Source organism: Centroberyx gerrardi, chromosome 12, assembly GCF_048128805.1.
Source record: "Centroberyx gerrardi isolate f3 chromosome 12, fCenGer3.hap1.cur.20231027, whole genome shotgun sequence".
NCBI lineage: Eukaryota > Metazoa > Chordata > Actinopteri > Beryciformes > Berycidae > Centroberyx > Centroberyx gerrardi.
Window position 1 is genome coordinate 10,516,152 of NC_136008.1, and position 24,420 is coordinate 10,540,571.

The 24,420-nt window shown below is 44.2% G+C and overlaps 1 protein-coding gene across 2 annotated transcripts in view; it reads left to right on the forward strand.

Moving 5' to 3' along the window:
- bcam (basal cell adhesion molecule (Lutheran blood group)) overlaps positions 1-17,074 on the forward strand; it is a 52,455-nt gene extending 35,381 nt beyond the window's left edge. Inside the window, exons 3-16 of one of the 2 annotated variants that reach the window (XM_071908500.2) lie at positions 433-646; positions 2,820-2,893; positions 3,013-3,109; positions 4,012-4,194; positions 4,922-5,043; positions 5,377-5,521; positions 6,080-6,195; positions 7,564-7,705; positions 8,476-8,600; positions 10,375-10,516; positions 10,819-10,845; positions 13,278-13,419; positions 14,137-14,236; positions 16,914-17,074. In XM_071908500.2, the coding sequence (XP_071764601.1) occupies positions 433-646; positions 2,820-2,893; positions 3,013-3,109; positions 4,012-4,194; positions 4,922-5,043; positions 5,377-5,521; positions 6,080-6,195; positions 7,564-7,705; positions 8,476-8,600; positions 10,375-10,516; positions 10,819-10,845; positions 13,278-13,419; positions 14,137-14,236; positions 16,914-16,916 (1,632 nt within the window). In that variant the 3' untranslated portion in view covers positions 16,917-17,074. The remainder of the gene's footprint in view (positions 1-432; positions 647-2,819; positions 2,894-3,012; positions 3,110-4,011; positions 4,195-4,921; positions 5,044-5,376; positions 5,522-6,079; positions 6,196-7,563; positions 7,706-8,475; positions 8,601-10,374; positions 10,517-10,818; positions 10,846-13,277; positions 13,420-14,136; positions 14,237-16,913) is intronic. The other variant, XM_071908501.2, reaches the window with a different exon arrangement.
- The last annotated feature ends 7,346 nt before the right edge of the window (positions 17,075-24,420 follow it).

A 24,420-nucleotide genomic window follows, 5' to 3' on the forward strand; every position in this document is an offset into this window, starting at 1 on the left:
AGCTGAATTAGTCCCTGTTTTCTCTCACTCATTTCTCTCTTTTTGGGGAATATTGTGGAAAAAGTGGTGTTACTTAAGTCTTACAGAATGTTTACATTTTTGTCCTTACACCTTATACTCCATATGTAGGTGTAATGCTTACATACTAGAAAGTTTCTGGTTGGGAAACTAGCAAATAAATTAGATTTTAGAATTATTAAAATTTGATTTTTGAGAATTATTTAAATTTGATTTTTGAGAATTATTTCTTCCCATGCTCCCTTGCTGCCTTCCAAACCTCCAAACCTGACATATGTTGTCTTGTCTCCTCTTCCAATCCCTTCCTTCCCTTCCTCCCTCTGTCCATCTCTCCCTTCCTCCCTACTCTCCCTTCATCCATCCCTCCTCACGTTTCTCCCACCCCCCTCTTCCTCTCTCCGTCCCCTCATTCAGGAGCAGGAAACCAGGAAGCGCGTGGCGTTCCGCTCCCAGAGTGGTGACGGGAAAAGCGACGAGGGCACGCCTCTGTCCGGGCGCGTCACCATGGGCGAGGACTACACCCTGACCATCTCCCCCGTCCAGCCCTCCGACGAGCTCTCCTTCTTCTGCCAGGTCACCGCCGGCCCCGCTGGAGTGGGAGAGGCCGTCACCATGCTCAAAGTCTTCTGTGAGTCCGCCGGCGCCCTTCGGCCTTTTTACGCGACCCCACTGTGACCTTTCAACAGTGACCTTTCCCACCCCCCCCCCCCCCCCCCCCCCCCTCACTTTCCAATCTGTTTCTGAAGCCTGGAATTTACGACTTGGTTTGTAACTGTCTGCCACTAAAGGTTTACGGCCTTAATCAGATCTGTGCTTGTGTTCATGCATACTTTCACTTAGAGAGGGCTTAATTGTATCTAAAGCATGTAATGCATTTTGCTGATTGCAGTTTGCATGTGTTTGAACGCCATGCAAAACCTATTCAGAGAAATAAAGTGTCAATTTTCCACATCTGTCAAGAATGAAGCGGATTTCGCATAGTATTATGACGTCGTGCAGGAGGACTTTTAAGGCTTTTCCATAGCGTTGGGTTACCAATTCCCGTTGATCAGTTCCCCAGAGGTCAATTAAGCACAATCTAATCACTCTTGACACAATTGATGAATAGTTCAATCCCACCTGTCATGTCTCATAGATCTCACCTTAATCACTGTCCTGATTTATCACCATGGTGCTGAGGGCTGACCCTGGGCTCCATGTCCTTGCCCCTCCCACGAAAACCCTGTACAGACATCAATCACACTTTTAGCATTTAGGTACCGTGCCAAAATGAATAGGACCCATTTGCATTTTGGATTGGACTGATCAATCACTCTAAAGAGGGAGAGAGTAGCGTTGGAGAACAGTGAAACGACCCTTTCCTTAGTTAAGTTACAATTTGAAAAAAGGGCTTGTAAGTCATTCATTAACATTCATGCACTCAAAAGGCTCTGGACTTTAAAAGAATCTCATAAAAGAGGCTATTAATTGTGAATGAGCCAGACTATTGTGCAAAGTGCCATCTTAGACAATACCTCAATGAAGTGCCGTTTCACAAAGGCCTTTTTTGGATGGAGTTAATGGCCGGAGTCCTAAGAATACAGCCTGCCTCGCAAAGCAACATTTATTCTTTGGCCGCGTTTGGCCGCTCGACTCATTGGGAATGAATTATAGTGTGTCTGTCCTCTCCCGACTTAATGGGACTGAGTTATGATGTCTCTCCCCCCGAGGATTGAGCCGTAGCAGTGATAGTCTGGTCTCTCTCCAGGGAGGCCCACAGTGGAGAGTAAACAGTAATTGCTGAGCAGAAACACACTAGTAGAGAATGAAAACAGTGACATCCTGCCTTCTCTTCCCGGTCAGCAGCCGCACTGTAGGAAGGGAGGGGTTCAGTGGTGGTGCTGGTGGTGGGGGGGCTTGTCCTCTGTCTACCTCAGTGTTCGCTATTTTCTCTCTCAATTTTTCAATTTAATCACCTTTGTCGGGATGAAGCGAATTTATTTCTCTGAAAGAGGCGGTGAAAGAGAGAGGGAGAGAGCGAGGGGTGAAGCAGAGGCATTGCGAGTTCAGAGTGAGGAAGGCGAATGAACCTGCTTTTGAATTTTAACTAGTCCTCGTTGTGCAACTAAATAAGAGTGCTTACAACTTGCTTACGGCTGCCTGCATTATATATAGCAAGGGAACGGCTATAAAAGAAGGCTACAACAGTCCTGGGAGCAATGTAACAAAGGACACTAAAAAACAAAATCAATGAATTGAGTAAGTGAGACAAACAGAGAGAGAGAGAGAGAGAAAGAAATAGAGAGAGAGACCAACACACACACACACACACAGAGATACCCATCCAGAGATATTACACGTCTGCTGTTTATTTTTATAAGCAGCCGACAGCTGCGGATAGTGATAGCATGACCTTGCATGTGAAGGAGTGAGCAAGGGAATAAAGGAGAGAAGCAGAGGGAACACTCACACCTGTGGTTGTGTGTGTGTGTGTGCGTGTGTGTGCGTGTGTGTGTGTGTGTGAGAGAGAGAGAGAGAGAGAGAGGTGTTTTTTTTTCCTGTGATTTGACCCTTATCAGCACATGTGAGCCAGGTCACAGTGGAATAATGTGAACTGGGAAATTTACTGCTTACCTTAATTAACAAGGTCAGCAAGCATGCGGGTTGGAATACATATATGGTAGTGGAGTGTGTGTGTGTGTGTTTGTGTGTGCTTGTTTCTCAGGGTTACTGTTAAATGCTTTCCTTCCAGTGAATCGTAATGATATAATGTCTCTCTCTCTCTCCCTCCCTCTCTCTCTCTCTCTCTCTCTCTCTCTCAGATGCTCCTGAGAAGCCAAATCTCACACGGCCGTCCAGCCAGGGCATTTCTGTGGGAGAGACTACCAGCTCTGAGGTGTGTGTACAGTATGCGTGTGAATGTGTGTGTGTGTGTGTGTGTGTGTGTGTGTATGTTTCCTCAACACTTAGATAGTTGATTGTAACGTTTCTGTCCTTCCTGTGTGTGTGTATCAGATCGGTACCTGTGAGACGATGAACGGACACCCGCAGCCCAGAATTATCTGGTTCAAAGATGACCAGCCCCTGCCGGAGGTCAAGGACAAGAAAGAGAGTAAGTCCATCCTCTGCTTGTTGGTGGGAATTAAGGTGGGGAAGTAACACAAACACAAGCCAAATCCTGGTGAATCTGGTGAAGACCTATCAAGCTTATTTCATGATATTTTTAGTCAAATTATCTCCCTGCACTAGCAGATAATCTTGCTGGTTTCAATACATTTCATTTGATATGTACGTGCCAATATGACTTCTTTCAAGAAATCATCATAAAACAATGAAGAAAATCTTTCTCCAAGACAGTGAGTAAAAAGTAAATGTAAATTTGCTGAAACAAGTTACATTATCCTGAAAAAAAAAGTCAAATTTGTTGAAAAATAAGCTGCCAGTGCAGTAAGATGATTTCACAAAAAAAATCCTAAGTCTGGATACGAGAAAAAATGACTTAACAAGTCTGTCAGTTTTTGCAGGGCTCTTGAAGTCAACCATCATTTGGAAGTCCTATTCTATTCTAAAATTTATACATTTATAAATTTTGGGATGTATTTGCTGTCACCATGAAGTGTGAGATGGATGGTGGACAAAAAAAAAAAAGGTTTCCAGCCCTGGGTGACATCCTTCCTGAAGTTAATCATTCAGTATCACTAAATTATAGATGGTTCCAGTCTGTTAAAGTTTTATCATTTTGCAAGAGTAGATGTCATTTTTTTTTTTTTTTTTTTTTTTACAAATGGTAGAAATCTCGTTTTGGAGCCCAAGTCTTCACACACTGTACGGAGCAGGCGATGATCTGTGCCCTATCTGCAGTCAATCACTCATTCAATCAATGGATCTTTCACTCAGTTAGTAAATCAATTGGACCCACTTAAGCTTAACAAATTTTTCCCTCCATCCCTCCTCCTCCTCCCCTCCTCCCCCTCCTCCTCCTCCCCTCCTCCCCCTCCTCCTCCTCTCCCTCAGAGACCTACATGATCCCGTCGGTGGTGAAGGAGGCCTCGGGTCTCTTCACCATCAAGAGCACCCTGTACATGCAGCCCACCAAGGCGGACAAGGACTCTGTGTTCCGGTGCACCGTGGAGTACAGCATGCCAGAGGAGCAGATCAAGAAGAAGACGTCCGACACCATCACCATCAACCTCAACTGTGAGTGGAGGCGAGGGATGGGAGCGCAGCGTTAGGGGGGGGGGACTGTATCCGATGGATCTATGAATCTATGAAAATGAATCTACAGTATCTATCTGTCTATCTGATTGCCTCTCTTTCTCCGTCTATCTCTCATTCTGCGCTGACTTTCCATTTAAAGGAAGAATCCCCTCTTAAACACTTTAACACGGTTAAAAACACTGTTTTGTTGTTTGGCGGTGTATTTTTCTTATTTCCGCAAATAACCGGCCAAATGTAGATGACTTGACGTCAATTTAAGATAATTCCAGTGCAACTACAATGGAGTTTAATCTAAAATATCAACAGTAAACATCAGGTTTCGGTGTCAGCTCCTCAGAATCAAAGAACAAGGGCTTCTCTCTAGACTCGCCATTTTGCACCAACGCTATTGCTCTCGCCACACTCACACGTACTGAATTCAACAAGTTCATACTCGTTCTCTGGGGTTTATCATTCTGGGAAATGTAGGAAATCCCTACTTGAAGTAGAAGTAAACGAGGCAGGTTGAGGGGAAAGTGGGCACACAAAAAAAGTACATTACATGACAAAATAATTCCTGGAACGTCTCGAACATCAGAGATCGATGAGAGCTAACCGGTGTAATAGTATCCGAGGGTGGATTGTTTTTCTTCCCTTTAAGCATCAACTAGCTAGTTATTCTCTTCTTCTCCCTCTGTCTTATTTCTGTCTGTTCTTGTCCAACCAGATCCCTCGGAGACGGCGACCTTTACCCTGCTCAACCCTGACCCAATCAAAGAGGGCGATACTGTCACTATGAAGTGTGAGACGGACGGAAACCCTCAGCCTGAGTTTGACATCAAGAAAGATGTATGTGGAGGTTTTTGTATGTGTTTTTGAGAGAGAAAGATGGCAATACATGGTTGTCCTATTGCTATTTTTATGTTACATTATATTATATTACTGCATACATTATTTATGTTATGTTATATATTTTTATGTAACCAAAGTTCCTATGGTTGTAATGGAATTGCATAGCCTGCCTCTTGGTTTACTGCACTCCTGCTTCTTCAAAAATAAGATTTTACTCTTTGTTACTCTCTCCCTCTACCCTTATCCTCTCTCTCTCTCTCTCTCTCTCTCTCTCTCTCTCTCTCCCTCTCTCTCTCTTCCCCTCCCTTCCCTTCTGTCTGGACCGTCCAGGGGAAAGACATCCCTGGCGGTCAAGGTGGACTCCTGACTCTGAAGTCCGTCAAGCGCTCGGACGCGGGCGTGTACAGGTGCGAAGCCACCGACTTCGATAACCTGGACGCCGACCTGAGCGGAGAGATCACACTCGCTGTCAACCGTGAGTGGGACACAAACACACAAGAACACACACACACACGCACGCACACAAAGACGGATACACACACACACGCACACAATTTACCTCATCCTATTCTTTAGCCTTTGCCGTACGTCATGCTTTCAATCTGTAAATCATAGAAATAAAGGGATTAGAATTGAATGGAATGGGCTTTAATGGAATCCTTTCAGCTCAGCGATATCCAATTCAATTATTCACAGTTCATCTGTTTCTTTAATGTTATCCCTGCCACACTCCCTAATTTGATTTTATCACACACATTTAGGGGATATAGCCTAGAAACAGTGTGGAATTGCATCAAAATGGGTTCCACTTCAGACTAAGTGCATTAGCTTTATACCATACAAAAAATCAAACGTTCTTCAGCGGTTCTGCACAGTACGGTCCACTTAAGAATCTTCATTTACATGATTCTTTGGCTGACTAAAAGCTTTTTATTCCCTTAAAATGTAGAAATCCAGTCCTTGGGTTTCATCTGTCATCGTTTTCCCCTCCTCTCTCATTCCGTGTCTCTGTCGTTCACCCTCTCTCTCTCAGACATCGACCCGATGAGCGTGACCCCGGCCGGTCCTCTGTTCGCCAAGCTGGGAGACATGGTGGAGATGCAGTGTAAGACCAAGGCCTCCGCTGCACACACTGTTCAGTGGAAGAAGGTGAGCTCCATCTCTCTCTCTCTCTCTCTCTCTCTCTCTCTCTCTCTCTCTGCGCCCCCTCCCTCTTTCACTTTCATGTACAGGCAGTTTTCCTACTGCATAGATCGTCCCTCCCTTGCTCTTTTGCTCATCTGTCCAAGTCTTCATGAGCGTTCCTAGATCATATTTTGCTGTTACATAACTAAAACTGTCTGGATTTTGGAACATCAGTCGCCTCTGGGCTTAGGTATTCAGAAATCCGATACCTTTCTTTGTTGGATAAGAGTAAATTATTCTCTGTGTAACGGCCAAGCTACACTGGAGCCATCGAGCGTCAGCCATCGATTGAACGCTCCGTTCTAAAGTCAATTGGCTGTGTTGCGTTGCGTCTAATGATCCGAGATTCGCCTGGATCCAATTCCCATGAATGAGAAAAGTGAACAAGGCAAGAGAAATACGTTGTTTCTAGTAGCATACTATAAAATTATTCAGCATAACGACTGTTTCTGGTGATTTAGTTAATCTACAATCTGTCTACCCATATTATAGTATATAGTATAATAATAGTTTTATGGTAACTGGAAATGTTATATAACCTGTTGCACAGATTATGATGATTTGCATACAGAGAATCCTTTTAAACAATATTATTTATGCATAATGAGCCAGGAATAGCCAATGAAATCATGGCAATGGATAATCAGAACGCTGTGGAGTTGCTGCCGTGTGTTTAGCAGGCAGAGCGTTACAGCAACCTGATGCTGATGGAAACGAGAGCTTCTAATTTGTTTCTAAAGTAAACATGCCAAAATACTGGAAGAGGGTTTGATTGATTATTGTAAGAATCTATTTGAAGCTATTCAGTACCTTTTAATACCTTTTCTTACTGCAAAATCGATATCAATAATCAATAGGTATTGTGTTTGAAATTCAAACCTGCTGGACCACTTGTTATGTGCAGTGCGTTCCTCTGGCCTTTGTGCAGCCTGTGTATCTATTGTTGTGTCTCCTGATAGAGACACACTGTTTGCTGGCTTTCTGGGTAAAGTATGTGTTTGCTCTTGGAAAGGAGAATTCCTGTGAGAAGAAGCTGAGAGGAGTTGCATTTAGTAGAACGAGACAGGTGCATTATGGAGGACTGACTTTGATCTGTTTTCACTGTGCTTTGGAACAGTGTGTGTGTGTGTGAATGTTTTTCTGTTGCTTTCCCAGCATAACAACGGACACTCCAACTGGAAGTACACAATGTTGTTCTACTGCTCTCGCTTTCACGCAAACAACTCATATCACGGAGAGTAAAGAGAATGAAATAGAGGGGTAATAGTGCGAGTCTAATCTGTTTTGTCTGTGTGTGTGTGTGTGTGTGTGTGTGTGTGTGTGTGTATCCAGGGCTCTGAGGTGCTCTCTCAGAGTGGCGTGTTGTCGATTAAGGACGTTTCCTATGATAATGCTGGAGAGTACATGTGTGTTGGAGCCGTGCCGTCTGTGCCAGGACTGACAGCCCAGGCTCACATCAACATCACCGTCACAGGTAACACACACACACACACACACACACACACACACACACACACACACACACACACATACATACACATACCCACAAGCACAGACATGCCTTACAAAAATTAATAACACTGTGTTTGGATAAGCCTTTGAGGAAGAGTTTAATAATATCAGTGTCAGACAATGCTCTCTCTCTCACACACACACACACACACACACACACACACACATTACTCAACCACATTCACACACTCATGCATACACAATAATGTATTTCCCTTGCTAAATTTACATAACCTTTTCTCCAGACATTCACTTTAGGACTTATGAACGTGCCAGGCCTACTGGTTAGGAGGTGTGCAATAAACAGGGCTTCATAATGTATTTTAAGCAAACTAACACAACTTTAAAACACACACACACACACACACACAAGCTAATAACAATGCCCGGTATTGTTTTAGGCTGAGGGAGGAGATTGTTATAATTTTAGATAGTCGGAGGAAGCACCTGAGAGATTGTGTTGCTTCCTATTGTGTTGATTAGCTAGTATGAACATCGGATGGAATCTCGATTAGTGCGTGGGTGTGTGTGTGTGTGTGTGTGTGTGTGTGCGTGCCCTGTGTGCGTGTGTGTGTGTTTTGAGGTTTTGCTGCATTGTGTGTTGGTTTTGTTTATAATAAAAGATCCTCTCGCTCCGTCTCCCCCTCTTTTACCCTCCCCCCTGTCCTCTCTCTCTCTCTCTGTATCTCTCTCTCTCTCTCTCTCTCTCTCTCTCTCTCTCTCTCCCTCCAGGAAAGCCAATGATCGAGACTCCAGTTCACGGAGAGGTGGGGAAGGAAGGAGACATGGTGACTCTGAAGTGCTCAGCCCACGGCTACCCCGCCCCTCAGTTCACCTGGAAGCCCTCAGGAAAAGAGGTACGAGTGTAAAAAAGACAGACAAAAAAAAAAAAAGCCTGCGGTTGTATTTTATATATGGACAAAAATCAATCAAAATATATCTTCTTCAAAAGTTTTACATTTACAGGAATCGCTTCCAAAGCAGATGGCTCCAGTACCTTGCTAGTAGGGTTTGTACCTGCAAAAATAAGCCAACATGGCCAACAATTTATCTGACTGTGACTGTTAACACAGCGGTGAACATACTGTATATTCCAATGCAAGCAAACAAACACAGCTATCGCCATTACAGTGTTTTTATTTGGGTCAGTAAGGGAAGTTTGGGGTATTATTTTTCATAAAATCAAGATAAAGTTCATAAAGAACTCTTTTCTGGTAGTCTGGTATGTTAAACTTCAAAAGCAATGAAGAAGAAGAAGGAGAAACCGCAGCAGCTCTCAGGGGCGAAGGAAAGTGATACTTCATTCAAATCTTTCATACTGCTGTGATATAGTTAGAAAATAGTTAAAAAATCCCATATGCAGCAGCTTTAAAGAAACTTACAGGATGAATTAAAGCTTCACAACTGAAATAAGATAAGATAAAATAAGATCAAACAAGATAAGATGAAACTTTAATGATCCTTGTGGAAAACTGGGTCATTGCAGAAGCAAATAGTAATAGGATATAACAGATAAAACGCGGGGGTTATATAAACATACGCGGCTGGCAATTTAAACACCAGTGCTCGGCAGTGTTTGAACGAGAAGTATGGGGAAATATATAATATGGATTATGGCATTATTAGGATGCACAAAATCACAGCAGCAGGAGCGAGGGCAGAATATGTGTGATATGGGAATATGCCAAAAATTTAAGATACAGAATACAAAATAAGAGAATGTGCCTAATTTAAGTCCTGCTTCACTTCTTCCCCTTGTCCACATCCCTCCCTCCCTCTCTCCATCCCTCCTCCTCCCTACCTCTCTCCCTCCACCCTACCTCCCTCTATCCCTCCTCCCTCCTTACCTCCCTCTATCCCTACCTGCCTCCTTCCCTCCTCCATCCCTCCCTATCTCCCTCCATCCCTCCTACCTCCCTCGCCCCTCCCTCCTTCCCTCCTCCCTCCTCCCCTCCTCCATCCCTACCTCCCTCCATCCCTCCTCCTCCCTACCTCCCTCCCTCCTCCCTCTATCCCTCCTTCCTCCCTATCTCCTTCCATCCCTCCCTACCCCCCTCCATCCCAACCTGCCTCCTTCCCTCCTCCCTCTCTCCTCCCTACCTCCCTCCATCCTTCCTTCCCACCTCCCTCCTTACCTCCTCCATCCCTCCCTCACCTCCTCCATCCCTCCCTACCTCCCTCCATCCCTCCTACCTCCCTCTCCCCTCCCTCCTTCCCTCCTCCCTCCTTACCTCCCTCCATCCATCCTCCCTCCTTACCTCCTCCATCCCCCCTCACCTCCTCCATCCCTCCCAACCTCCCTCCATCCCTCCTACCTCCCTCACCCCTCCCTCCTTCCTTCCTCCCTCCCTCCCTCCATCCCTCCTCCTCCCTACCTCCCTCCCTCCCTCCCTCTATCCCTCCTTCCTCCCTATCTCCTTCCATCCCTCCCTACCTCCCTCCATCCCAACCTGCCTCCTTCCCTCCTCCCTCTCCTCCCTACCTCCCTCCATCCTTCCTTCCCACCTCCCTCCTTACCTCCTCCATCCCTCCCTACCGCCCTCCATCCCTCCTACCTCCCTCTCCCCTCCCTCCTTCCCTCCTCCCTCCTTACCTCCCTCCATCCCTCCTTCCCTCCCTCCCTCCTCTCAGTCTGTATCAGTGGAAGGTAACAAGATGGTGAGCAGCTTGACCCTGGAGGCCACGGCCGAGGTCATGAAGGACGGGGTGACCTGCGAGGTGTCCAACGAGCACGGAACAGATACCAAGAACTTCGCCATAGCAACCAAAAGAGGTGGGTGTCAGGAGATGACGACGACGATGATGCCGCTACTTTATCTCCCTCCCTCCACTCCCTCCTTTCATCCTTTGATGTTCAGTATGACGCCGCTAGAAGTTTTTCCAGTGTTTCAGTCAACAATTATTTCTGCCTTCCTCTCTTGATTTTCTCCTCACACTCACACAAGTTCACGCACCCAGAACAAGCGTAGAACAAGCACTTTCTTGCTTTCGTTCCTTCTCTTTCTTTGTTTCTTTGCTCAGTACCACAAACTGCAGCCTAAACCCTGTCTTCTTCTTTTTCCTCCTCTTTTGCAGCAATTGACACCAACGCCGCTGACAGAGGTAGAGCCTTCTCCCTCCTCCTCCTCCTCTCCTCCCTCCTTCTCTCAGGACTCTTTGTTGTACAGACCCTGTAATTTAGGACCCCCCCCACCCAACCCCCTCCTCCCCCCTCCCCTTCCCCCCGGCCCCCCAAAACACACACACACACACTCCCCCCCCCCCCAAAAAAAAAACCCCACCTCCACTGTACTGTAATCTTGTATATTTACCCTCTTGCTACCGAACACTGTGGATATTGTATATTGTTACTCTTCTTCTTCTCTTGTTTGTCACCTTTGTATGATGTCTGTCCTATATTTTGTGGATGCTACTACTAGACTTTTTTCTGGCCCCTCGGGGACAATAAAGGATTCTATTCTATTCTATCCTTCTTCTCCTCTCTTCGTTTCTTTGCTCAGTGTCTCCTTTTTCGTCACCTCTTCCTTCCGACTGCATTTTTGTCTCTCGCCGTTCCCTCTCGTCGTTTTTCAATTGCCTGGGCTCTGTGCGTAGGCTTATGTAACCTTAGCATATATGTGTGTGTGCTCCTCGTGGTGTGTGTAGTGGGTTGGTGTAGTTCATGTGTGTTGTGGTATGCGTTGTTGCTTTGCTTTGCCATGGGACTGAGGAACTCTCTTTCTTTCAAAGTGCTGCTCTCTGGGAACCCTGTGCTTAAGTCAGGTCTGTATTGCTAACCCTGTTGACATGTATATAGTGTTCGTTTAACACTGTAAGTCTCTGTGTGTGTGGATGTGTGTTTTTGCAAGTGCACACGTGTTAGTGTATATGTGTTTATGAGAGCCAGTGTGTGTCTACTTGTATTACTATAATTGTGAGGACTGATTTGATATCTAGAAAGACTTTTGGTGAAAGTGAAGAAGGTTTGGCCTATTTGGACCTTTACATTTTACATTGTAGGAATTTAGTTGATGCTCTTATCCATAACAATTTAAGGGTTAAAATTATGGTATTGGCCTTTTATTAAATATCAGATATCATATACCGTAAATCCTCTAATAGTGGCCTGTAGTCAATTAAAAGCCGGGTCTCCGATAATGGCCGGGGCCGTGGTCGACACGAACAAATAAAGGCCGGCCTCAAATACAGGCCGGGGGAAAAAACAAAGGAAACAAGACTAGGTCAAAACCTAGTATATGGACCATGTCCGTCTCCTCTCCCCGCCGCTGCCTCTCCACCGCGCTCCTGGTCGGTGAGATCACCGGGAACACATCGGTGTCCAGGTTCAGTTAGCTTCAGTTAGCTTCAGCTTACATGCAAACAACGGTGGATACCGGTAAACTCCTGGTGCCTGTCTGTAACTGTAGTTTGTAGTAACGTACAAGTGCCACAAGATGGCTCGGCCGGCGAGCATGCCGTCGTCAATTACCATAATTATCGTAATGCATTGTAGTAACAAAAAAACGTCTACCTAACGTATCCCAACAGAAGCAGATCAGAAAACAAGCAGGCTTCGTACTGAAATATGAGCAAATATACTTATCAAACAGAGGGAATTAGAAATAAAGGCCTGTCTCTAATATAAGCCTGCTTCCAATAAAGGCCTGGTACCCTCTGCAGTTGAGGTAAATAAAGGCCCGGGCCAATATTAGAGGATTTACGGTATATCAGATATCCAAACACTGGCAAAAGGTCAGATTTAAAGATATTAAACAAAATTTGCACAAATCATCGTCTTGAATCTAAAAATATCGGTATCAACCCTCAAAAACTCATATCATTCGAACCCTAGGTAGAATTATGGTAAGTTTAAGGTTAACATCAGGCTTGTATCAGTGACAGTTACAGTTAGGGAGTGAATGCTGGTAAGTGTAAAGTCCACACAAGTATAGTAATTCAAGTGTAGGTGGGTGGGTGTCTGGTGTTTTTCCTGGCTCTGGTCAGCTGTGTGGGATTATTTGTATGTATAGGCCCCGTTCTTGGGTCCCATCACATTTCAGCCATTGCGATCAAAAGTTAAACTAACTCCACATCCCACTCCCTACCCCTGCTCCTTCTCCTTTCCATCCGTTGTCTCCCTCCGGACCCCACCCATCCCCACCCCCTCCCTCCCTCCCCACTCCCTCGCGCACCCTCTCCCTTGATTCCCGCCTCACCTCCCATTCTCACCCTCCCCTCCTGTCCCGCCACCGAATCTCTACCTCCCCATTCGAAATGATTCCCCTTCCCCTCCACCTCCTCTCCCCCTCGAATCAAACACCTCCTCCCCCACCTCCCATGGATGCCTCTCACCCTCCCTTTCCCCCCTTCCAAATCAACAACTCACCACTCCTTCCTCCACTGCCACCAATCCCTCACTTCTCCTCCGATCATCCATCATCCCTCCCCCTCCACCTCCCTCCGTCCTTCCTCCATGTCTCCCTCCATCATCCCACCATCCCTCCACCCCACCATCCGTCCCTCCCTCCATGTGTCCCTCCGTTGCGGCGGTGTAGCCGACAAGCAGCAGGGCGGCTCCAGCGGGGTGGTGATAGCCGTGGTGGTGTGTGTTCTGCTGCTCCTGCTGCTGGTGGCCCTCCTCTACTGCCTCAACAAGAAGGGCAAGCTGCCCTGCAGCAAGAAAGACAAGAAGGAAGTGTGAGTAGAGGGAAGGAGGGAGGGAGGGGGGGAGGGAGGGAGGGGGGGAGGGAGGGAGGGAGGGATGGGGAAGGAAAGGATCGAAGCCATTTCGCTGTTGTCAATAATCATCTTAGAATACTGAATCATTATGAAAATTGTCCGAGCTAGACAAATCAATCAAAGTAAACATGAAGCCTTTATTTGGTTTTGTCAAAGTTTCTGAAGTTTCTGTCAGGGTTTTTGAGTTGAGTGCACATCACGTTATGAAGAAATTGAAGGAAATAATCCCCCAAAAACATGTTGCCTTGTTGTCACATCCATGTCTTTTTATTTTAGCCAGTCTTTTTATTTTAGCCTTTTTTGTTAACCAGGGCAGCGGTTAATTTCAAGTTAGGTTTGACACAATAAAGTCTGTATTTTTAAATTTACTAAAACTAGTAAATGTTAAAAAATCAAATTACATACTGCATGCAATGCAAAGTGATCGGGGGAAATGTAAACCAGACATCGATGTAAATAGGATGTAACTCCAAATGACACCGGTATTTTCCTTTAAGTCAAGAACAGAGCATAGAACTCAAAATAGCCGCCAACATGTTTCAGCCATCTAGGGCTTCATCAGGGTGCATCCACAGCAAAAGCTCAACTTCACCGCACAATTCTTCCAGGTACAGCGACTTCCTCTTGTGTCATTATCAACTTTCTCTCTGTTTTTCTCTCTCGCTCTCTCTGCAGGGCCACTGGAGAGGTGAACAACGACATTGTGGTGGAGATGAAGACAGAGAAGACCAACGAAGAGGCCGGCCTCCTCAACAAGAGACCAGCAACAGAACAGGTCAGGCCAATGAACAGACAGACAGACAGACAGACAGACAGACAGACAGACAGACAGATAGACAGACAGACAGACAGACAGACAGACAGACAGACAGACAGACAGACGGACAGGTGTCAGTAGGGCAGGATTAAGGTGTCAAGGATCATGAGTTTTGGTTGGTATGGGCCGCTGACCAGGTGGGGGATTTTCCATGGACAGCTAGGTCTACATTAAACTGTCATGCTAGACTAGCCTCTAATGGAGGATCATAACACAGAGGCTGTAGAGTTACGTCAACATGACCACACTGTCATGGCCGACAGTGGTGCAAACTGGGGTGGGGGGTTAATGCAGGTAAAGTAGGTAAACTATGATCTCCAACTTTTGTTAAAAGACCCAATCTTCATATGACTTACATCAGTTTCATACTACTTACTATAATGTGTACTATGAAGATACTGTATGTGGGAAAGACTTACATCAGTCTCAATAGATGGGTAAACTCTATCCTGCAAATAAAAACAAGGATGAACTGAGTTTAGGAAGGTTCACCCTCTTCTGCATCCCTGTATGTGAAGCTTGTGTGCGCAAAATTGTAGGGATACCAAAGCACAGACCCCCCAAAAAAAAATCACATTTTGAATTTTACCTGAAACCAATCTAGCATAACACCAATTACAGCTACAAGTAAGCCGATCAGAAATATAATATATTACATAGGATCTTTATGGAATTTGAAAGCTGCCAGACTGGCTATCCTGTTTTGCGTTATGGCACAGGGACAGATCACAGAGACTAGTGAGGAGTCGGGGCAAGCTGAGGATACTTCAGACACTAAGGACAGAGCAGTGGATAAGAGCCATCAGACTGGACTTCTCCCACTGAAATAATAGACTCATTTCGTCAGATGATGTGTGATTTGGGCCTGTGAAGGGCCCATATCCTACAATAGAAAAAAAGATTATATAAGATATTGTTCTTGTTTATTATCCAATGGAAAATGAGTTCAACTTGGCTGGTTAATGTACTCAAATAAAACAAATAAGGTTTACTGCAACACCACAAAAGTGAAGAATGGTCTTATAGACGTTTACCTTGCCTGGAGAGAGTCTGGATTGGAAAAACCATTGACTGTCAACTCCAAAATGCTATAGAGACGAAAAGATCACACTGGAAATCAGTTTTGACACGCATGAACATAGCAATACCGTCAGCAGAAATATCTCTAGACACATCTATCATAGTGATTGAGTCTCTGAAAATAGTTTTTCTACAGAGAGAGCGCGTTTGAAAAAAGCTGTCTCTGTGATGATGGTGTGATAGCTGCAGAGTTTGACACTAGTACAGAGTTTGTCCCAAAATGCCATTGCAAACATTTCATGATGAAATTTAAAGCAGTAACGACTTTGATGAGCAAAGCTGTGAAATCCAGTTTAAGCGAGCCTTGTTCCATGTGATTAGTGGAAATACTCACAGTAAACTTTGTGACAGATTTCAGAGACGCAGGAAGATTGCAGAGACATTTTGCTTTGTTATTGAAATGGATAGTATGACGAGGAGCTGGAGGAGTCTGTCTCTCCGTATGTCATCACATCAAGTGACGCTTCGGGAGACAGCATTAAAGAAATGTACGCTATTAGCATTCGTTTAAACAGACGCAGCAAAGCCATAGACAAATTTTACTTAATTCTAAAGAGAAACCTTGACTTTGTTTTCCCATATTTGACAATGGGCTTGGGAACATTTCTTACTATGCCAATTACACACACACACACACACACATAATGTAGCATATGTGTATTTAATGCCAGATGCAGAACACATGACAATGACATAATATTGTGAAATATGATACTCTTAGATCTAAATATTCTATATGCAAAATATGAAACAAAAACAAATGGTTTGGCTACTGTAGGTTAAGTGTAAGATCATGTTACTGAAACTCAATAAGTCCTTGAAAAAAATCTGTCAAGAAATGTTTAAACATTGTATGGGTTGAGGGGTGCAAAATTGTATTTTTCATGCACCCCAATAAATAGGTTGTTACCCCTGATGCCCATCCACCTGTGAATACCTGGACCTGTGTGTAGCATCTCAGAGGAGGAATACTCACATAAGCAGCAACCAAACCACATTGACAATTTAATTCAGTGTTATATTACATACGTGAATATTGTTAATATTCATGCTAATGTCATATTTCATGATACTTTTATATGAATGCAAAAGTGTATCTGCAGGATATCAGCACTCTTACTCAGGATACGATGATAAATACAGACTGTGAATGAAATCTAGTAGGAATATTTATTATCCAGTATCTATTTCTGAGTACATTTCCAAAATGCAATTGATCCATTTTGGAAATAAAAACATTCATCTCATGTTCTTCATTCAGTATCTCTACTGAACGTTACAGTCTTCAGTGATATCATTCTGTCAGCTCAACACTTAAGTTATCTATTGTTGTTGTTTTCAGTCACTTTGCAAGGGGAGGTGTCACATTGTCTGAATGGTGGATGTGATTTCATTCTGGAATTAAACTCTTCATTTGTTGTTTGAAAGAAAATACGGGAAAGTCATAAATCCGGTAGTTATTAGCAGTGTAGGCAGCCACCATTACAAAATTGATGACACGTCGGTGATACTTATATTCTTCTGTTTTGTGTTTTCCTCTCTTTCTCTCTGGCAGTGATGAACCGACACAACGAAAGTGAACGACAGAGGGATGAAGGGAAGGAGGAGGACAACAGTCATGACGGCAGCAGGGCTAGTTTTTATTTTTACGATAGAGGGATGAATCAAGACTGAGGGAGGCAACTAACGGTGGAGTGCTTTGTATGGGCGTATACAGAAGGGTGGGACGGGGACGGGGGGGTGGGGTGGGGTATGATCATGGAAAGGGGTTTGATTTGGGGAGCGTGGGAGGAACAGTATGTATGGCATTGGGCATGCTTGTTTTGTAACCTGGAGTAGACCTGTTGGGTGGAGTCTCTCCCTTTATGAGCTGCAGCTTAGCCCTAAAAGACGTAACTCCACCCATGTACACTACTCCAGGTTTCAAATCGGGCACACACGCAAAATCATAACACATGACCTATTACATCACTGGATATGACATCATATGATTGTAACTTCTTATTCACCAATCACATCTTTTATTGACTCCATTGCAGAGTAGAGCCATACAGTAAAGCGTGGCCGACACACTGTCCAAACACAGTGGCAGTATTCTTCTTATCTACCCCAAATGAAACACAAAATGCCATTAAGCCACTGTGCCTTTCTGGAGAGTGTGTGTCCATGCCATGTTGCACTGCACGTGTGTGAATGAATCTCCATGTTTCTTAATTCTCTACATGGAAGTGCAACACTGAAGTGGCTATTCTGTCTTGGAGTCTGCACTTACCCAATCCTCTGCTCCCATGGGTATATTTGGGGGGGAAAATGATCACAAGCTGTCATGCTATTTCATTCACCCCAATAGCAAGTGATGATTGATTGGTTGCACACAATATTTAATCCCTTAACAAATAGTTTGGCACACACACGGCTGTAACATTTCAGCTGAAAGAAGCTCTGTGTTTGCTTTGGTGCTGTTTGTTTAATTGTGTTTTTGCCATCTGTGAATGTTTGTATTTCTTCCATATTCCTAATTAGCTCTTTCCTTAGCAGCAGCAGCCCGTACATTCAGTAATGCCAATCCTCTCTCTAATTCCTTGCCTTTTTAAATCTAGCTGAAAAGCCACAAAACAAGAAAAGCTATTGGGTTGTACAAATTTGTTTTTCTCAATTTCCAACGTACTTGTATATTATGTGTTATCACATCAATTGTTCATTTGTTTTCCTTTTGCTCTCTTGTTTTCTCTGTAAATTCGAATACTGTATGCCCTGTCTATCAAGCTCGAGGTGTGCTGCGCGTAATGTGGAGCTGAATGCGTCTGCGATTACTGTGCTGCTGGCCTGAACCCATTATCACTACCATTCCTTACCGAGTCTTTCACAGCCCTCAGTCTTTTTCTCCAGGATGAAACCATTCTCACAAACACAGCGCGCAGCGGTTCCGCTCAGAAAGCCCAATTACCGTCAGCCCTCGCTGGAAAATTGGAGTAATCTGGTGAAATGGGGGAACATTTCTTTCGCCTGTTGACAATCTCAAACCACGGCCATCTGCGCTGTCGTTTCCCATGGCACCGAAATGGGACTTTCAGGGTTTTGGCACAGTAGTCACAGATTCACCTGTTAAGATACAAGTTTGATAGAGGCAGGAGGGGGGGGGGGGGGGGGGGGAAGGTATGGGAGGCACTGGGGTCGGTGCCGGAGTGTGTAACGTACCTTTTTTTTTAACCAAAATGCATTGAAGAGTTCTAGAGTGTCATGGAGTGTTTCAGTGTTTAGGTACGCAATGATGACATCTCTGTTTCTCCCTCACAAGTATTTTTTATGACACTGTCGGCAGGCCAGAGAGGTGCGATAGCGGGTTGACGACGTGCCCTTTAACTTTGTTGTACACTGGAACCAATGGCCTTGATTTGAAAAAAAAAAAAAAAAAAAGGTCGCCTCAAACCACTATCTCTTCCCACAAGGCTCGTTCTGTTTTTCAATGTATGTCTACTGATCTTTGCCATAAACTTACTGACTGTTAGCAAGCCTGTGATGGAGGGCGACGATAGATAAGTGAACTTTGAACTTGGAGCATCTTTTTTTGATTTTATTTGTTTTATAAAAAAAAAAAATATTGTGGTATAAAAAATTGTTGTTTCTTTTTTTTTTTTTAAAGGGGGATTCTTACTTTTGGAACTACTGAGTTGTGTCATTTTTCCTTGCTTTTTCCACTAAGAGAAGAGAGAAATGTTTTTTTTTATTTAGGATTCTTGTTTTATGAGATATTCTGAGTGCTTTACTTCTCTCTCTCTGTATACTGTATATTTTGTGGTACGCTGTTGTGAGCTCCGTGGCGTGTTGATGTATCTTTTTATTTTTTTTGTTTCGGCTGTGTAGAATTTATAATGACAAAACTCAAGAAAAACCAACCACACCCCGTCATTCTCTGTGTTTTTATTCACGGCTCTGTGTCGGGTGATTTGAGGTAACGCTGTTTTGTTAATCCTTTGAGGAAGAGCTTAATCATATCAGTGTCATCATTGTTATCATCATCATCATAATTACCGTCGTCTAGCATTCTCCTCGTAACACCTGCTTTCACCATCATGAAAGGACAGAATGTCTCTAAAAAGATGGATGGGACTAAATGTGTTATAAAATCCACAGTGCACACTCATTAAAATGCATGAAGAGTAAGTGGAAGTGAAGGATGGAAGCAAAGAAGTGTGTCTGGCGGTGTGATAAGGAAGCCCCAAATGTTACTCGCCATTGAACATCATCTCTGAAAGCTTCACACATCACAGCAAAAAGCGAAGGCCTATCAGAAATCAAATTTCTTCTGATGTGATTCATCTCTGCCTGGTTTTGTCTCACCAAGGGCCTGAAGAGACAAACACGATTCCTAGAAAATGACATCTAAATTGAATCCCAGCTTGCGCCATAGTTTAATCCCTTTGATTCAATCAGCATTATGTAAATGTCCCCCCGCATTGATTGATCCCATGATTTGTTGTGACAGAACCGAAAAAACGAGCAAGCTCATGTTTTGCATCGATAACTGCTCAAAGGATGAGATATTTCGAGACTATATGATACAGTATTTTATCTGCGAGCTTTCATATTTAGAAATTAAAGTAAAGCCATCAATCATCAGCAAAGTGTGCATTGCAGCTCTGCCTGAATCAATTAAAGATGACTTTAATCAATAGCAGCCATGATTATCATGGGTAATTTTAATATTCCACCCCATCCCTAAATCATGACAGGTGAAACTTGAGATCAAAACACTGGCAAAATTCTTCTGAAAATCTAAAAGAGGCTATTGATTTCATTTACCAAGTAGAAGACCTCCTTTACCTCTAGCGTTAAGCTTACATAACAGCATGCTCCAACCTTGCACTACTCCCTGATGATTTGGCCCATAACCATACATCTTACACAGGCCCTCTGGTTACGGGCCTATCAGCGCCGTTGTCCCGACACGCCCCCCTGCTCCGCCAGCTCCCCATTAGGAAATTAAAAGTCTCCCATCGATGTGACCTGGAGAAATGGATCTGTGCCCGGAATATAAAAACGTAAAGAGGCGAAGGAGGAAGAGAGGAGTCGGGGAGTAGGGATGCAGGAGGGGATAGAATATATTTATAAAATGTAAATAAGAGTGCATGCTTGGCGAGGTGAGACCGGTATCGGACTGTTGATGTCGTCCCCTCTTATATGATGAAGGTGAGGATGTGATTTTACTCAACAGCTTCAGGTGTGTCAGTCTGAAAACCTGCAATGACACCTGCCTCACTCTGGAGCTGCTAACCCACCTAAAACAATTTAATTGGTACATCCCATGATCATCTAAATGCTGTTTCAGAAGCTTTTCCACAAAAACACAATTCTGGGGGACATACTGAATATTTATTGAAATGATCAAATTTAAAAATACTGAATATCGGCCCAAAATATCGGCTCTTGGCAGCTTCGATCCAAAAATGATGGTATCTGCCTTCAAAAATCCATATCAGTTTTACCACCATTGTCCAATAATGCTCGAAAATATAGCAGCAGTGACCAAATCCCAAATGTTGAGATGTTTTTGCTGGAAAAAATGCTTATTTTAAAGATAAGGCTAGAGATATGATTTCAGTGATTTGCCTTAAGGTGATGAATATACAGTAAGTCAGTGCAATATCATAAGTATAGGCAGTAAAACCAGACTCTGAATGTGTGTGTGAGAGAGAGTATTTAGAGTATGTGTCCCATGTGTTTGCAAATCTGTGTGTTTTTGTGTGTGTCTGTGTGTGTGACCCTCTCACCCCTTGTTTTACACTTACTCTTTTCATCCTTTCAGTATTGCTAGCCATGAGGGGATTATTGTCAATCCTCCCAGTGTCCTTCCCTTCCTCTCCCCTCTCGCCCACTGTGAGTATTATTTCTGCTGCCTCCGTTGGGTTTAGTTACAGTAGCTTTAATCTGATTTAGCCATTTAGTGTCAACCTATTGAGGAATGACAGCCGCTGTCTGTCCCCGGCCCAACCCGGCCCTGATGGCCACTCAGTAGCTGCTGGCTAGGGGCCAGCTCGGTACACACACACACACACACACACACACTCACAGACATACACACAGACAGAGACACACGCTCTTTATGCAGCACTGTTGAGATGGAGCTGGGTTGAACAAGGCTCTAGTGACAGTCTCGCTGACAATATGTGCTCCATCACCCTGCCTAATCAGCACACACACACACACACACACACACACACTCACACACACACACGATATGCATGCACGACCCCCAAGAGCACTGAAGCGAGAAAAAGATCACCGTGGACGTAGAGATTAATAGAGGAGCGGTTGCGTCAAGGGAGGAAAAGAGTGAAGGAGAGGATAATTGATAGACTTTTAAAAAACGACAGAGGAGAAAAAGGAAAGAGGCAGGACAGAGTGAATTGGACACAGATTGAAAGTAGCTTTAAGGAAGAGAGAGAGAGAGAGAGAGTGATGCAAATTGATGGGGGAGACAGTGTGGTGGGCGGGCTTCCTGTCAGGACGAGAGGAAATGAAAGGGAGAGGAGATTGGCGGCCGGGGGAAAAAAATAAAAAGCGAAACAAAAAGTGCCTTGTTAAGATGTCATAAATCTGCATTGGCCCTCGGCTCTAAACAGAATAATCATCCGATTGCAATAAATAAAGAGAGGGAGATGGAGGGAGGAGGAGAAGGAAGGAAGGAGGGAGGGAGGGAGGGAGGGAGGGAGGGAGGGAGTGGAGGTGTACAGCAGAGAGGTGGGCAGAGATAAAGAGTGAAAGAGTGTGTCTGCGATTAATGTGTTTATCTCCCTCGCTCCTAAGGTTTAATATCCTGTGTGGCCTGAATGTGTTTACTGTGTTCTGGGTGCGATTATGAGTGTGTAAGAGAAGGGACCAAACAGGGAGGTAGAGCCTGTGTGTGTGTGTGTGTGTGCCGCAGGCTTACTCAACGTGTGTGTGTGCGTGTGTGTGTGTCTACGTGTCCACGTGTGTGAGCCTGCATTAATTTGCTGCATTTTTGATATCTATCTCAGCACGGTAGATTTGTTTCATTGATTGTATCTGTGAGCGCGCTATTAAGCCGAGTGGCAGCCGCTCTCCAACCGTCTGAGCCTCAGTGTGTTGAGTGTGTGTCACCGAGGAGAGCCAGACCACCTGTGGGATGTTTGGTTATTATGGCACAGCTGGGTGTGTTTTCATTTTAATTAGTTACTTTGTGTTTTGCGTGTGTATGTAAGTGTGTGTATGTGTATTATGTACAGGCACACTACAGTGAGAATGAGAGGCAAGTACAGCAGAGAGAGACAGGACTCCGCCGCAGTGTATTAGTTAAAGAATGTAAAGCCTGAGGAATACATAGCATTGGGAGAAATTTATAGGGCAGTTTAATGGGAGAGTGAGAGCTGCTCCGCTCCTCCCCGATCCGTCTCAGTTAATGGAATGAGGTGATAAGTAAATCAACTCACAAGGGTCAAAGGTCACTCTATAGTCCCATGACAGGCTGAGGTGAGCTACCAGATTCAGTTAGAAGCATGAAAAGCACTAACTCTGGACTATTCTGAACCAGAACGATACAAGTACAGAATACTGTCAGTCCACCATTTCATATCCAAAATGCACCCTTAAACACTTAAACACAAATAATTCTCGCTCCAACTAAACGTCTAACTCACAGCTGGATGCAGCAAGTTCAAGCCCGTTCTCGAGTTTGTCAAAAGTCATTCTGGGAAATGTAAGAAATCATTAACTGAAGTAGCAGTTGCCAGGCTGAGAGAAAATGGGTACAACAAAAAGGTAAATTACACAACACTTGAAAACACTTCATCACAAAATAACTCCTGGACGTGCACAAACATATCAATGAATTCTTGTTTGTTTACCATTTAGTTGAACATGAACCATCAAATAAGTGGCAGCTTTCATTAAAAAAGTGACACCTGCGTTTACAAAATAATTAATAGCATAAAGTTAAAACGAATTAACCTTTTTATCGGATAGTCAGTCACTTAAGCCAGTGATTCTCAACCTTTTTCATATCAAGGACCACTAATTTAGTCCACATTAGAGCCACGGACCCCCATTTGATGAGATTTTGTCTCTCGGACGCAAATCTGAGAATATTTTTATTGTTAGATATGATTTCGTCCAGAATTCCATGACTATCTGTAATGCAGGTAGAGAGATAACAGTGAAACTATGATCTAACTATGATGAAATAATGGTGAAGTTTAACGATTCATCAATTTGCTGGGGACCCTGTGGAACCCCCTCAGGGACCCCTGGCGGTCCCCGGACCCCACGTTGAGAACTACTGACTTAAGCCATTCAGAGACAGAACAATAGCACTTTTGGATCATTTGTATTAGGTAAGTATTTTATATCCAAAGTCCATTTCATAATAGAACTCTTCAAGTCCTGTCAGACGAACATCTTAATGTGGAAAAATGGATGCACTTTTTCCTGAAGCCTTACAGAACCAGACTGTCCTTCCTTTGGAGATCAATACAACATGGAAGGCCGTTATCAGGGCTAACTTCTGTAAAAGCTTGTGTAAAAACACAACAAGGACTTCTTCACTGGCACATGGTGAGAGGCAAACACTGTTAAACAATACTCATGCACACAACATGAGGAGTTAGATTTAAAGTACTGCCAAAGGCGAAAAAAACCCACCTGGGGCCCACGGTCTGCAGACCAAGAAGAGCAAGTGAGAAAGAGAGAGCGGGGGAGAGAGAGAGAGAGAGAGAGTCAGAGAGAGAGAGAGAGAGAGAGAGAGAGAGTCAGAGAAGAAAGTTGGTGTTAAAAGAGGAGGAAAGAGACAGAAGGGCCTGGAGGAGCGGAGGAGCAGCTGTTGAGTGTTTCTCCTCAGAGAGCTTCTGTACACGCTACAGGCTCCGCCCACTGGCGGACATTGCAGCACAGCAGCTGTCCAGAGGATAGAACACACACACACACACACACACACACACACACACACACACACACATGCACACACATAAGCGTATCTGTGTTTTTGTAGGTGATACACGCCAAGACACAGACATTAATCCACCTCAATATATACAGAAGCTGAAGTA